We start from the raw sequence: 12449 nt of genomic DNA on the forward strand, positions 1-12449 counted from the left end.
ATCGACTCGGACCAAGGATCACACTTCACTGCAAAGATTTTAGAGGAGCTGTACCGGTGCCTGAGGATTGCGCGACAACTCCACACCCCTTACCACCCCCAGTCAGCATGGCTGGTGGAGCGCATGAAGATGATGGTAGTAAAGTTTTGCAAAGAGACTGGACTGAAGTGGCCAGAGGTTTTGCCCATAGTCCTGTGGCACATAAGGCGGGCCCCACGTATGCCCCTGGGCTTGTCCCCATTCAAGGTATTGTTTGGGAGGCCGGCTTTGGTTCCGGGAACCTATGTTCCCGCTCACACTAGCCTCTTGGATGGAGATGAGACCTTGGCCAGGTACGTAGCCAGATTACAAACAGAGCTCAATAACAACCAGTCTGCGGCTCAATTGTTTCAAACCGCGCCATTGGGGTTACAGGTTCTTCCCTTCAAACCAGGGGACTGGGTGGTGGGAAAAAAATTCCCCTGTACAGACCCCTTGGAACCCCAATGGGAGGGGCCATACCAGGTTCTGTTATGTACTTATTCTGCTTTAAAAGTTGCAGGTAGAAGTTCCTGGATCCATCAGAGCTATGCTAAGTTGGAGCAGGGACCCCCGCCTGGGCCCGACGAGCTGCCCTGGGAATGAACACCACTGGCAGTCCCTGGGCTGAACTCCCCAACTATTGGGATCTCGAGACTCCATCAGGACTCCTTGTTTTCTTGTTACCTGGACTTATATTTGTTGTCCTGTTTTTTGCGTGGTACGCGGGAGGATGCAAATACTGGTATGGGTGGCCTGTGGAATCCCCTCTCTATTCCCGAGTTTGGTACACGGATGGGAAGGCAACAGCTTCCTGGATTTAACCCATGCTATAGCACCGGGGGTTAACCGAACGCAGTGTTGGGTCTGTAGTCATACCCCCACGTACACAGGTCAGGGAATCCCGTTGGTAGGGTGCCTATCCCTCTCAACCGAACCTTCCAGGCCGGATTATGGACAGATGCTCCATTTAACTGGAATGTTACAATCCAAACTTGGTCTATTGATATAGTGGCCCAGGGTAGTTATGCTTTATGTGTGTCACGACGTAAGAATTTCGAAAATACTGTTTTGTGGGTAACTTTGTAGGGTGCAATGATACCACCTGCATTAGCTCTAGTGTGGCAAGTTCCCCCAAGTATTCCAGGGCACCGTGGCCAGTCCCTGAGGGATCAGGCTGGTTCTGGTTGTGCAACCACACGGCTTATAAGGTCCTCCCAGCAGGTTGGTGTGGTACATGCACCTTAGGAGCCATAGTACCCGCTGTTGCAGTACACCAGACCCTGGCCCAGGGGGAAATTCGGAACCTGGTATGGAGGAACCAACGAAATGTCCCATTAAACCCTCTCTCTGAACGGCCTACAGGCTTTCACTCCTTTGTTCGTTGGTTTTTGCCCTGGGTGGGGGTGAGTGAATTAGAAAAGGCTACAGTTAATATTTCTGCAGCCTTAGAATTAATGGCAAATGCCACAGAAAACGCCTTATCTACCCTTCAAATTGAGGTGACTCAGTTATCTCAGACCACACGGCAGAACCGCTTAGCCTTGGATTATCTCCTTGCAAATGGGGGTGGAGAGGGGGGGTAGTTTGTGCTATTGTTAACTCAAGCTTGTGTGTCTTTGTGAATCAACACCGCAGGGTGGAAACCGATATCCACACCCTTATGCAGCAGGCCACCTCGCTTCATTGTGTCACCCTTGACAACACCAGAACCGGATTTCATGAGGCCTGGAGCTGGCTCACCTCCTGGCTGCCAGACTTGGGGGCTTGGGGAAGGCGTATTTTGTACCTCATTCTAACGGCTGTTTCTGTTTTTGTATTATTCTTTGTATGCCTACAATGCTGCCGGCAAATTTTAATCTTGCATTGAGGTTATTCTGCCCCGGTATAGTTTACTGACGTACATAATAAAAGAAGGGACTGTTAGGGGAAATCAACTTAGTTAGCACATGTGACTCCATTTTGGGTTTCCTGTTGGCCATTAACTAGAAGCGAGCACATCACGTACCAAGGTGGACAGCTGGACAGTTTCAAGATAAGGGAAAAAAAGGAGACAGGAACCAGCCGACATGCCTGAAATAGTTGCCGCTTCAGCGTTTTTGCAGGGGGAAGGTGGCTGCAGGGGATTGGTGATAGGTAAGGAGAAGGCCTGTTTATTGGTTTAGGCTCCCCGAGGCACACAGGCAGAATGTTTTGCCAACAGTATATAATCTTTGTGTAACCTGTAAGCGGGGTCCCGTTCTGTTTAACGGAGCAGTACCACGCTCGAGCGTAATAAACCTACAAACTTTGAGACACTCTGCAGTCTGTCTTCATTTGGTTGCCTCAGCCTAGAAATGAACCGTACGTGTCCTAACTGGAATAATTCGTAACAACTGGCAAACCATCCTAGTGTAGACATAGCTTATACCAACAAAAAAGCCCTTTTGACAGTATAGCGTATACTGGTGTGGCCCGCAAAATAAACTATATTGGCAAAAGTACTTGTATCTTGGTATAACTGAATCTACAATAGGACTTTTGTCAGAAAAAAAAGACACCCACCCCTCTCACACACAAAAAGTCACAACCTTAACCAACATTGCTATACCAGCAAAAGTTTTAGTGTAATCCTGGCCCTAGACTTCAAGACAGAGACTGCCTTTTATTCTGTGTTTGTTGTGTGCCTAACACAATGGCACCCTAATCCTGACTGAGATGTCTAGGCACTACCCTAATACAAATAACATGACAATAATAATAAATTCAGCTACTTTTCAAAAATTATTTTCATTCCAAGGTAAAGTCTCACAGTCAAATATGACCACTCAGATCTCTTTAATGTAAGGTTTCAGAGTAGCAGCCGTGTTAGTCTGTATTCGCAAAAAAGTCTCTGTAGAGACTAACAAATTTATTTGAGCATAAGCTTTTGTGAGCTACAGCTCACTTCATCGGATGCATTCAGATAACCTTCTCAACTGGAGGATGGCTTCCACAATAAAATGTGGAAGATCTAACTTGTCTTTTCTTTTTTAAATTGTAAAATACATTTCTCTAACAGTAATTCCAGTTTATTTTAATACAAAATTCCTCTTTGTTAGATGACGGAATTTAGCTCTAACCTTATTTTGGATGAACAACGTAACACAGACATTTAGGGCATGGCTACACTAGAAACTTCAAAGCGCTGTCGCAGGAGCGCTCCCATAGCAGCGCTTTGAAGTGTGAGTGTGGTTGCGCGCGAGCGCTGGGAGAGCTTGCTCCCAGAGCTCCTGGTAATCCACCTCCACGAGGGGATTAGCTTCGAGCGCTCGGAGCCTGTTTACACTAGCGCTTTAAAGCACTCTGATTTGCTGCGCTCGGGGTGATTTTTCACCCCCCTGAGCCAGCAAGTTAGAGCACTATAAAATGTAGAGTGTAGCCAAGCCCTTAGTAAACTTGGCTAACAGGTCTGTTTGTTAACTCAGTATACTAAAGGGATTCAAAACACATTCTTAGCTATGTCCTATTTTACGCTAGCCTTCCACTCATCACTCATAAGGAATTGGGGCTTAACTATTAAGCAACAGAAGGAATCCTGTGTAGACACTCATGATAAATCAGTTTCTTTTAGCTATCATACCTTAAAGAGTGGTTTAACACTCAATAGACAGTAGTCTGAAAATTTATTAGAACACGGCTATTTGCCAACATAATTCATTCAAAATACAGCACTAAAGTCGAATTTTCACCAGCTTGTCGCTCCCCATGCCGTAACCCCTTCAGCCCTTTGCAATGGCAACTTTCTGTCAGGCACCATACCTATATGTTTCTTCAAGTTGTAATTCTGTGAAATTTCAATACCTTGAAAAAGCTATTTTTTTCTACCTAGTCAGTGAAGTATTCCAAATGCAGATAAGACTGAATTTCAGAAAGTCTTACACATATACTTCACTTTACCCACGAGTAAATCCCATTTGCTTCATAAGAACTACTCATATAAACAAAGCTAAGCATCTGCAGGGATCAGGACCTTAAGCTTGCTCTTCACCATTTATAGTGACTTACTGTTCTACATTTCACTCAGAGCATACAGTGAAAATAAGTCTTATGAACTTCATCTTCATATCCGCTCAAATCCAGTTTCTAGTAGTCATGCACTGACATGAAGCTGCAAAATTTGGCTTCCTAACATTGAATGGGAATGCTTCAATCCAAATAAAATTTTCAGTGAAAGTTTTTTTTTTTAAAGTCATTACAAGTTTTCTATTAATATTAAGTTTTTCAAACCCACCCCCAATCCCTACCAACATATAACCAACATTTGTACTTAAATACCTGAAAGTATCCCTTAAAATGTTTAATATTTTCCTCAGTATGTTAAGTTGAGGAATTGAACTATTTCAAATTCATTACGTACAGAGCCTGTTGTTGCAGTTACCTGCCTACTGCAGTATGTATTAAAAAAGTAGAACTCAGATGATCACTAACTGCTCATTATTATTATTTCCCAACACTTGAAAATGTTATTTTTAGAACAGAAGAAGAGTACTAAAAGATCATTTTCTTCCAATATTTTGGGAATGTTACCTAAATGGGGAAGACATTCTGCAACCAAGATTTGTAACCAGCATTCTTCCAAATTAAGTGAGAGTTAACTATGAATTTCACATGATCCCAAATATTCATACTTGTTTGTAAATCACATAGCATAGTTAGTGTTATAACAAATAATCATGACTAACTTCACACTAGTCAGTCTTTCCACTATCTTGAAACTTTATTTTCAAGATATCCCCCCATTTTCTGCTGATTTCTCTCAGTTGCTTATGTATGGAAACATGGGCAATCAAACTTTTCTTTGTTTTTCAGGGTCATCAACATTCAACACAAACTAGAATCCTTAAAAGTGTGAGGAAATTAAACAAACAAGAACACCACAAAGTTAAAGCAGAACTGTGGGAAGAGGATGATGGCAATCTCAAAGATACTCTTCAGTTAAACAATGGCGCTACACAGGAGAATCACACAATGAAAAGTTTCATGGAAATAATTAATCATTCCATTGAATTTTGCCAGTGGAAAGCATGTGACATTATGTACATAATTAAGCTGCAGTTATAGAGTAGGATGGAATCAAAGGAAGATGCAACAGTGAATAGACAAGTGTGTAATTATACTACATTAATGCTTATGTTAAATGCCTTTTTTGTTTTAGTTTTCACCAAGAAGGTTAGAACTGATCGGACTACTCACATAGTGACTATCAATGGAAATGGAACAGGATCTGAGGCTATAATAGCGAAACAACAAGTTAAGAATTACTTAGGCTACGTATACACTAGCACTTTTGTTGGTATAACTTATGTCACTCAGGGGTGTGAAACCCCACCCCCACCCCTCTAAGCAACATACGTGACCAGAAGTGTCGGTGTGGACAGCACTATGCCGGCAGGAGACTCATTCCCGACAATATTGCTACGCCGCTCGATGGGGGTGGTTTAATTATGTCAACAGGAGCTGTGCCTCTGTAAGGTGTCTAGTGTAGACATGGCCTTAGACAAGTTAGAGGTCTTCAAATTGGCAGGACCTGACGAAATACATTCTAGAACACTTAAGGAACTGGCTGAGATCTCTGAGCCATTAGCAATTATCTTTGAGAACTCATGGAGGACAGGAGAGAACCCAGAGGACAGGAAAGGGCAAACATAGTACCTATCTATAAAAAGGGGACTAAGGACAGCCCAGAGAATTATAGAGAGTCAACTTAACTTTGGAACCCAGAAAGATAATGGAGCAACTAATTAAATAATTAATTTGTAAGCACCTAGAAGATGTTAAGTAACAGTCAACAAGGATTTGTCAAGAACAAATATCAAACCAACTGAATATCCTGCCTTGACAGGGTAACAAGCCTTGTGGTTGGGGGAAAGCAGTAGATGTGATGTATCTCAACCTTAGTAAGTCCTTTGATACTGTTTCACGTGACCATCCCATAAACAAACAATATAGCCCAGAACAGTGTTTCTCAAATGCGGCCACCATGGCCTTTTCTTGCAGCCACAGCCACTGGGCTGTGATTGCGGGGGAGGGGTGCCAGGATGCAAAGCAGCGGCCCCTCTCGCTGGGCTGCCAGCAGTGGCTGGGCCCTGCCCCCCTCCAAACACACACACACTTGAGGTGCAGGCAACTAGTGAATTCCCCACTTTCCCAGGGGTGGGGGAGGCAGGCAGGCAGGCTTCGGCCACAGGGCTTTGGGCTGGCAGGCTCTGGTTCCAGGCTCCGGACCCAGACTTGCTACCCTTGCCATCGTACCTGGGCCCCACTGCCTCCCTGCCCACCTCCCCATCCAGGGCTTAATTTGTCCCAGGGCTTGCTGAGGCTGAGTAAGTCTGCTGTGAGAAGTGATATTAACAAACATACAAATATCACTTTTCACAGCAGAAGACTTACTAGCTGGCAAGTCTTGCGGGGGTGGGGTGGGGTGGGGAAGCGCAACTGAAAAAAGAAAAAGAAACAAAAAAATACAAGAACATGCAAAGTGCCTTTTTGTGTTTCTAGTCTGTTTAGCTCCTGTAAAGAATAAAGACAACTATAAATTACTGAGTCTGAAAGAAATGCTACATAAATAAATTACAAGGATTTGGATATGTATATATATGTCCATATTTATTTGTTTTTCCTAAAGTTTATTACGTATTTTAGGAAAAATTGTCAGCGCGGCCACCAGCAAGAGTTGGTGGCCGCACTATGAGGCCACCAAAAAATTTGTTGTTGAGACACCCCCCTGGCCTAGAGAAACTACTCTAAGGTGGGTGCACAACTGGCTGGAAAACTATACTCAGAGTAGTTATCAATGGTTCACAGTCAAGCTGGAAAGGCATATCAAGTGAGATCTCAAAAGGATCTGTCCTGAGTCCGGTTCTATTCAACATTGTCATAAAATTATTTGGATAACAGCATAGGAGTACATTTATAAAATCTGCAGACAATAATCAAGCTTAGAGAGGTTACAAGTGCTGTGGAGGACAGGATCAGAATTCGTAACAAACTGGAGAAATGGTCTGAAGTAAATAGGATGTAATTAAATAAGGACAAATGCAAAGTGCTACACTTAGGAAGGAACAATCAATTGCACAAATAAAAAATGAAAAATGAGTGCCTAGGAAGTAGCACTGAAGAAAAGGATCTAGGGTTATACTGGATCACAAACTAAATGAGTCAAGAATACTACACTATGACCAAAAAAGCAAACATCATTTTGGAATGTGTCAGCAGGATTGTTATAAGCAAAACATGAGAAGTAATTCTTTCATTCTACTTAGCACTTAGAAGGCCTCAACTGGAACACTGTATCCAGTTCTGGGCTCCACACTTCAGGAAAGACATGAACAAACAGGAGGAAGTCCAGAGAAGAGCAATAAAAATTATTAAAGGTCTAGAAAACATGATCTACAAGGAAGGATTTAAAAAACAAAACCAGTTTAACCTGGAGAAGAGAAGGAGGAGCAGGGGACATAACAGCAGTCTTCCAGTGTGTAAAAGATGGTTATAAAAAGAGAGAGTGATAAATTGTTCTCCTTAACCAATAAGGACAGGACAAGAAGTAATGGGCTTAACTTGCAATAAGGAGATTTAGGTTAGACATCAGGAGAAAAAATTCCTAACTGTAAAGGTAGTTAAGCAGTGGAACAAAATTACCTAGGGAGGTTGTGGAATCTGTGTCACTTGAGGTTTTTAAGAGTAAGTTCGACAAACAGCTGTCAGGTATGATCTAGATATTACTTAGTCCTGCCTCAGTGCAGGGGACTCACTAGATGACCTATCAAGGTTCCTTCCAGTCTTACATTTCTGTGATTATATTGGGAACAAATCATTACAAGGTGTTATGCAAAATCCAATTGCATACAACTTGAAGAGAAACACTAAATCTTGAAATAGAAAATCCAATTTATTTTGGTAATTAAGTTCATTACCTGCCAAAAAATGCAACTTTCATGTGTCTCCGTGAAAGCACCTCACCGATGTCTGCCAATTTGTTTTTATATGCCTGTATTTTCACCAGTTCTTCTTTAGTTGCTACATATTCAAGTTCTGGGTTCCTGTATGTTGCTATACATAAGAAAAGATTATTACAAAAGGAATCATGAGACCAATTTATGTTCTAAGGCATTAGCTATGGATCAACACTATGTTATTTAATATATGCCATCAAAGAGCTATCTACAATCTCTGATATTAGTCATTGTCATTTAACACTAACATTTAACGTGCTCAAATAAATTGGTTAGTCTCTAAGGTGCCACAAGTACTCCTTTTCATTTAACATTGAGTCACACTAGTGAAACACGAAGTTGCTAATTGCATGTCATACACCTGCAGCATCTCTCTTTTCTAAAACATAAGAATTTAGGAACTGGAATAAGTCACAGCAACACACTGGACTAAATTTGCTAAGTCATTGGTATCACTTGTCTCCTGCTTTTTTGACCATTCCTTGTGATCCCCTCTCCTTCGGGGGGCGGGCAGGGCAGAGAAAGAGGAGGAATCAACCCCATCCCATAAACACTATTTAGTTTGGAGCAGGTCTTCACTGCAGAGTTAACTTGGGTGTCTGGCACCCAGGATAGCCTAGCCCAGTTATGAGTAGCCACCCTTGAGTTACTGAGTCCATACTGGTGCTACACGCACTCCTATGTGTTGCTAGGACTTTCGGGGGGCATATCCCATAGTTCTTTGTGCTGCACCAGGTTGATCTGTGCAAGGATTCTTTCCCAGTGAATTGTGGAAGAACTTGCTTCTCTTTCTGGGCATAAGGGGGGGAAACCGATACAGCACTGGAAGACTATCAGCACTTTAAGTGGTTTAGCACGCATCCTCGCTGCCAACTGACTGGATACCAGCCCGAGTGAAAGCCTTACTCTGGCTTTTGCCTACAGCCCTAGAAGAGCCAGCTATCCCAGACTGAAAACATCACCAAACTCTGCTCAGAGGTTCGTATGTGGGAACAGGCAGAAGGTTAGGGGAAATACTTGAGTAAAAACCCAGATTAACTCTACAGTGATGACATACCCTAGTGTTGGCTAGCACAAGTAGTTTAATTAAAGTCAATGGAAGCCACAGGTGCTTAACAGTTCTGAAAATCAGCTTTTATTTAGGTGCCTGTCATTAGACATCCAAGTTTGAAAGTGTAGGTTTAAGTGACATTTCCAAGATTATACAACAAATGAAGCTGAGCAGAGAATAAACTCTAGGTTTTCCAACTTGATGCACCACACCACCTTCCCTTGCAATACTTCTATATATCCTAAGACTCTGACATTGAAGAATGTATAACTACAATTAATGTATGTGTTACCATAGTACCCAAAGACCCGATAAGGATCAGGCACCCATTGTGCTATTTCTATACACGTACAAAGACACAAGGTCCCTGCCCCGAAGATGAAAACTAACCTTCAACAAAACTTGCTCCTTCAGTAACATACTCCAGCAGTTGGTTAAAGATAGCAGTAATTGTCTTTTTAGCCAGCACAAAGTGTTTCAGGGGAGAGGCAGTAGTTTCTGCCATTATGCAACTGTAAGAGAAATTATGTACAAATGACTGAAACACTCTCTAGAAATTACAAGTAGGAAACAACACATCTAGTTCCCTCTCAATTAAAGTAATTGAAACGTAAGTTTTAAAAACAAATACACCAACTTCAAAGTTAGTTGAAATCGGTTTTACTGTTCTTTAGGCTTTCTAATCTAGCAGCAATAGAAATAGCAGATTTCGAAGAGAAAGAGAAAATTGTGATTTCTAAAATATCTTCTTTCCTGTCCTAGAAATACATATATTAATCTACTTTGTTTACATAAAAGCTTATTTACATACATACCAGAAAGAAGTTATTAGATTTGGTTTGGTACAGCATAGTTAGTCAGCTCAACAAATCATTATTTCAGGTTGCTGGCTGGAACACACTTTTTTAAACGCCTGGTTTGGTTCCATCCGTAGTGACCAGGTTATCGAGAAACAGGTTTAGCTGGAACTGCATTTAAATACGGTACCTTAACTTTGTTCTGAGGCCTTGTAGCTAGAGCCCTCCCTACAAGTGAAAGATTCACTAGTTCATCACCAATCCTAGCCTCCTAGATGCATGTATGCCAGAACATCTTGTACCCCTTTTCCCCCCAGCAACGTGGCTGCACGAGCAAAGAGCTGAAAAAAATCAGGCCACATCTTCAAGACGTTTCCCCAGCTCCTTTCTTCCTTATGCTCAAAAATATAAATTAATTCATGGACCAATAACTGATATTACTTCGCTCACCTTGTCTCTTTAATGGGCCACTGTCAGACAGTTTAAAAACCAACAGTGACGTTTTAGGACCTTAAAAACAAAAAAGAAAGGTTTCGCAGATCTTAAAACTCACGTTTCTCCTGCTTTGTCATCAGCTATGTAGACTTAAACTTCCCTCTGCAGGGTTTGCTGCTCTGTGCAAAGGGCAGGACAGCCACTTGATGAAAATGACTAGAAACAGCAGGGTAAGTGACTAGCTTCTCCCCTCTGCCCGTGGAGGGGGAATGCACAGCGGGACAAGCCGGGGCACGAATAATCCGCTCGCTGCTAGCCCCGAAAGAGGGTCGCTCGGCTAGGAGCTAGTTACACCAGGCTACGAGCCCGGGGCAGGGAGCCACGGACGCAGCCGACCCCAGGACCGGGAGAGCGGAAAAAGGCGGGGTTCCCACCCCCCCCCGGACAGGAAAGTGACCGACTGGCGGGAGCGGGTCTCCTAAGGCGCACGGGGCCCGGCGCCTGACCAGAGCCGCTCACTGCCGCGCAGGGGGCCACGAGGGGAGGTCGCGATGCCCCGTGTCCCTACCACCGCCTGCTCCCTCCAGCCCACTTACAGCGCCCCGGGTTCGCTCGCTCCCCCGTTACCCAGCAACCGCTGCGCGCTGCGGCGGCCCGCCGCACCTCCTTCCTCCTCACCCCGTGCGCGGGGGCGGGGGCGAACATCACTTCCGCTTCCTTTGCCCTGAGCGTGCCCGCCGCGGTAGGCCGGGGTCGCCATCTTTAACGAGGGCAGCCGCCTGAGGACGACCGGAAGTGACGTCGAAGGGAGTCGCTGTCTTTGGTGAAGGCAACCCCTCTACGAGAAAAGCCTCAGCACCGTCTGTACTGGGGGTCACAGAAGGAGATGGAGGCTCCTTTCTTTATTTAAAATGGAGGCTAGTTACCCACCCTCCACCTAGCTCCCCCCAGGGGAGGAGGTTTTAGCACCATAACACTCCTTTCACCCTCCCACCCCCTGGGCTGCATCACTCCCTCCTTCTCACAGCAGAGTCTCGCCCATGCCACCCAAGCTGGCCCCTGGGGCTGCAACAGATTGTTACCTAGCCCGCAGCCCTACCTCAGCTCCAGTGACAGAGGGTGGCTGTGGTGCTGAAGGGGCAAACCTCGATCCCTCCCCCAGCCATGGCTCTGCACACCAAGCCCCCAGCTGACCACCAGATCCAGGGTGATCACTGCATGCTGGACCCAGCAGGCCATTCAGGCCCATGCAATGAGACTCGGTGTTTGATTCTAGACCCGTAGTTCTCAAACTTCTTTTTTTTTTCCCCCCCGCGGACCACCTGCAAATCGCTGAGGGTCTCGGCGCACCCCTTAATGATCTTTCCAAATGTTGTTTGTACCGTTAGCTAACTCTTATAAAGGGGTTTGGATAAGAGCACTATATAAAAAAAAAAACTAAATTTTTTTTGCTCTACAAATAAAAGCACACACCTCATATTTTAATATCAGTAGTCTTACCTTTCTAATACAATGGATGTGCTCTCTCTCCCCTGCCACGACAGCCCCAGACCTGGGGCTGGGAAGGAGGGATGTCTTTCCCCAGCAGCCACAGCCCTAGGGCTGGGGAAAGTCGCCTCTTTCTCTGGCCCTGCACATCCCAAATTCCCCCCACCCCCTCTTCTCACCTCAATGCCCCCTCTCCCCTAACCCTTATTCCCCCCAAGGCCACCACTTCACCATACACATGCATCTTCTCCAGGGTCCAGGCCCCTAATTAGTGGAGCCACGCCTGCTTGGCTCCACTAATTAGGCAGGTGGCCCTTCATCTCTCATGTGCAGCTGCCCAGGCGCACACCTTAGAGGGAACTATCTGCGGACCACCTGAATGGTGGTCTGCAGACCACAGTTCAGAACCTCAGTTGTAGACCATAAGTTGTCTGCATCACTGCAGTAGTGCCAGTCCCAGAAGTTCAACACTCATCAGTCAGACTCCAATTTTTAAAAAACCACATCATTTTTTTGTTGTTGTTGTTTTAGGTCTGTCTTTTGATTTTTTGAACCCTCTCAGCCCACCCTGAGTTTATGTGACAGCATTGCCAACCTTTGCAAATGTATTAAGCCAGGCAATTCTGGCGCTCGCTGCCTGCTTGACAGTGCAAACCTTCCAGCTTCTTCTGAAACATTCCGATTAAT

General features: G+C 44.4%; 1 protein-coding gene across 8 annotated transcripts in view; it reads right to left on the reverse strand.

The window, feature by feature from the left end:
* The window catches only part of MFN1 (mitofusin 1), a 59212-nt gene extending 48238 nt beyond the window's left edge, over positions 1-10974 (reverse strand). For 2 of the 8 annotated variants that reach the window (XM_074963532.1, XM_074963531.1), the window contains exons 1-3: positions 10871-10974; positions 9433-9554; positions 7953-8088 (exon numbers count right to left, since the gene is read on the reverse strand). In XM_074963532.1, coding sequence (XP_074819633.1) covers positions 7953-8088; positions 9433-9547 — 251 coding nt within the window. In that variant the 5' untranslated portion in view covers positions 9548-9554; positions 10871-10974. Of the gene's footprint in view, positions 1-7952; positions 8089-9432; positions 9555-9857; positions 9964-10289; positions 10350-10392; positions 10585-10870 lie in introns of those variants that run through there. The other 6 variants (XM_074963526.1, XM_074963530.1, XM_074963534.1 and 3 more) reach the window with 6 other exon arrangements.
* Positions 10975-12449: the final 1475 nt, after the last annotated feature.

This window comes from Natator depressus, chromosome 9, assembly GCF_965152275.1.
Source record: "Natator depressus isolate rNatDep1 chromosome 9, rNatDep2.hap1, whole genome shotgun sequence".
In the NCBI taxonomy this organism is placed as follows: Eukaryota; Metazoa; Chordata; order Testudines; family Cheloniidae; genus Natator; species Natator depressus.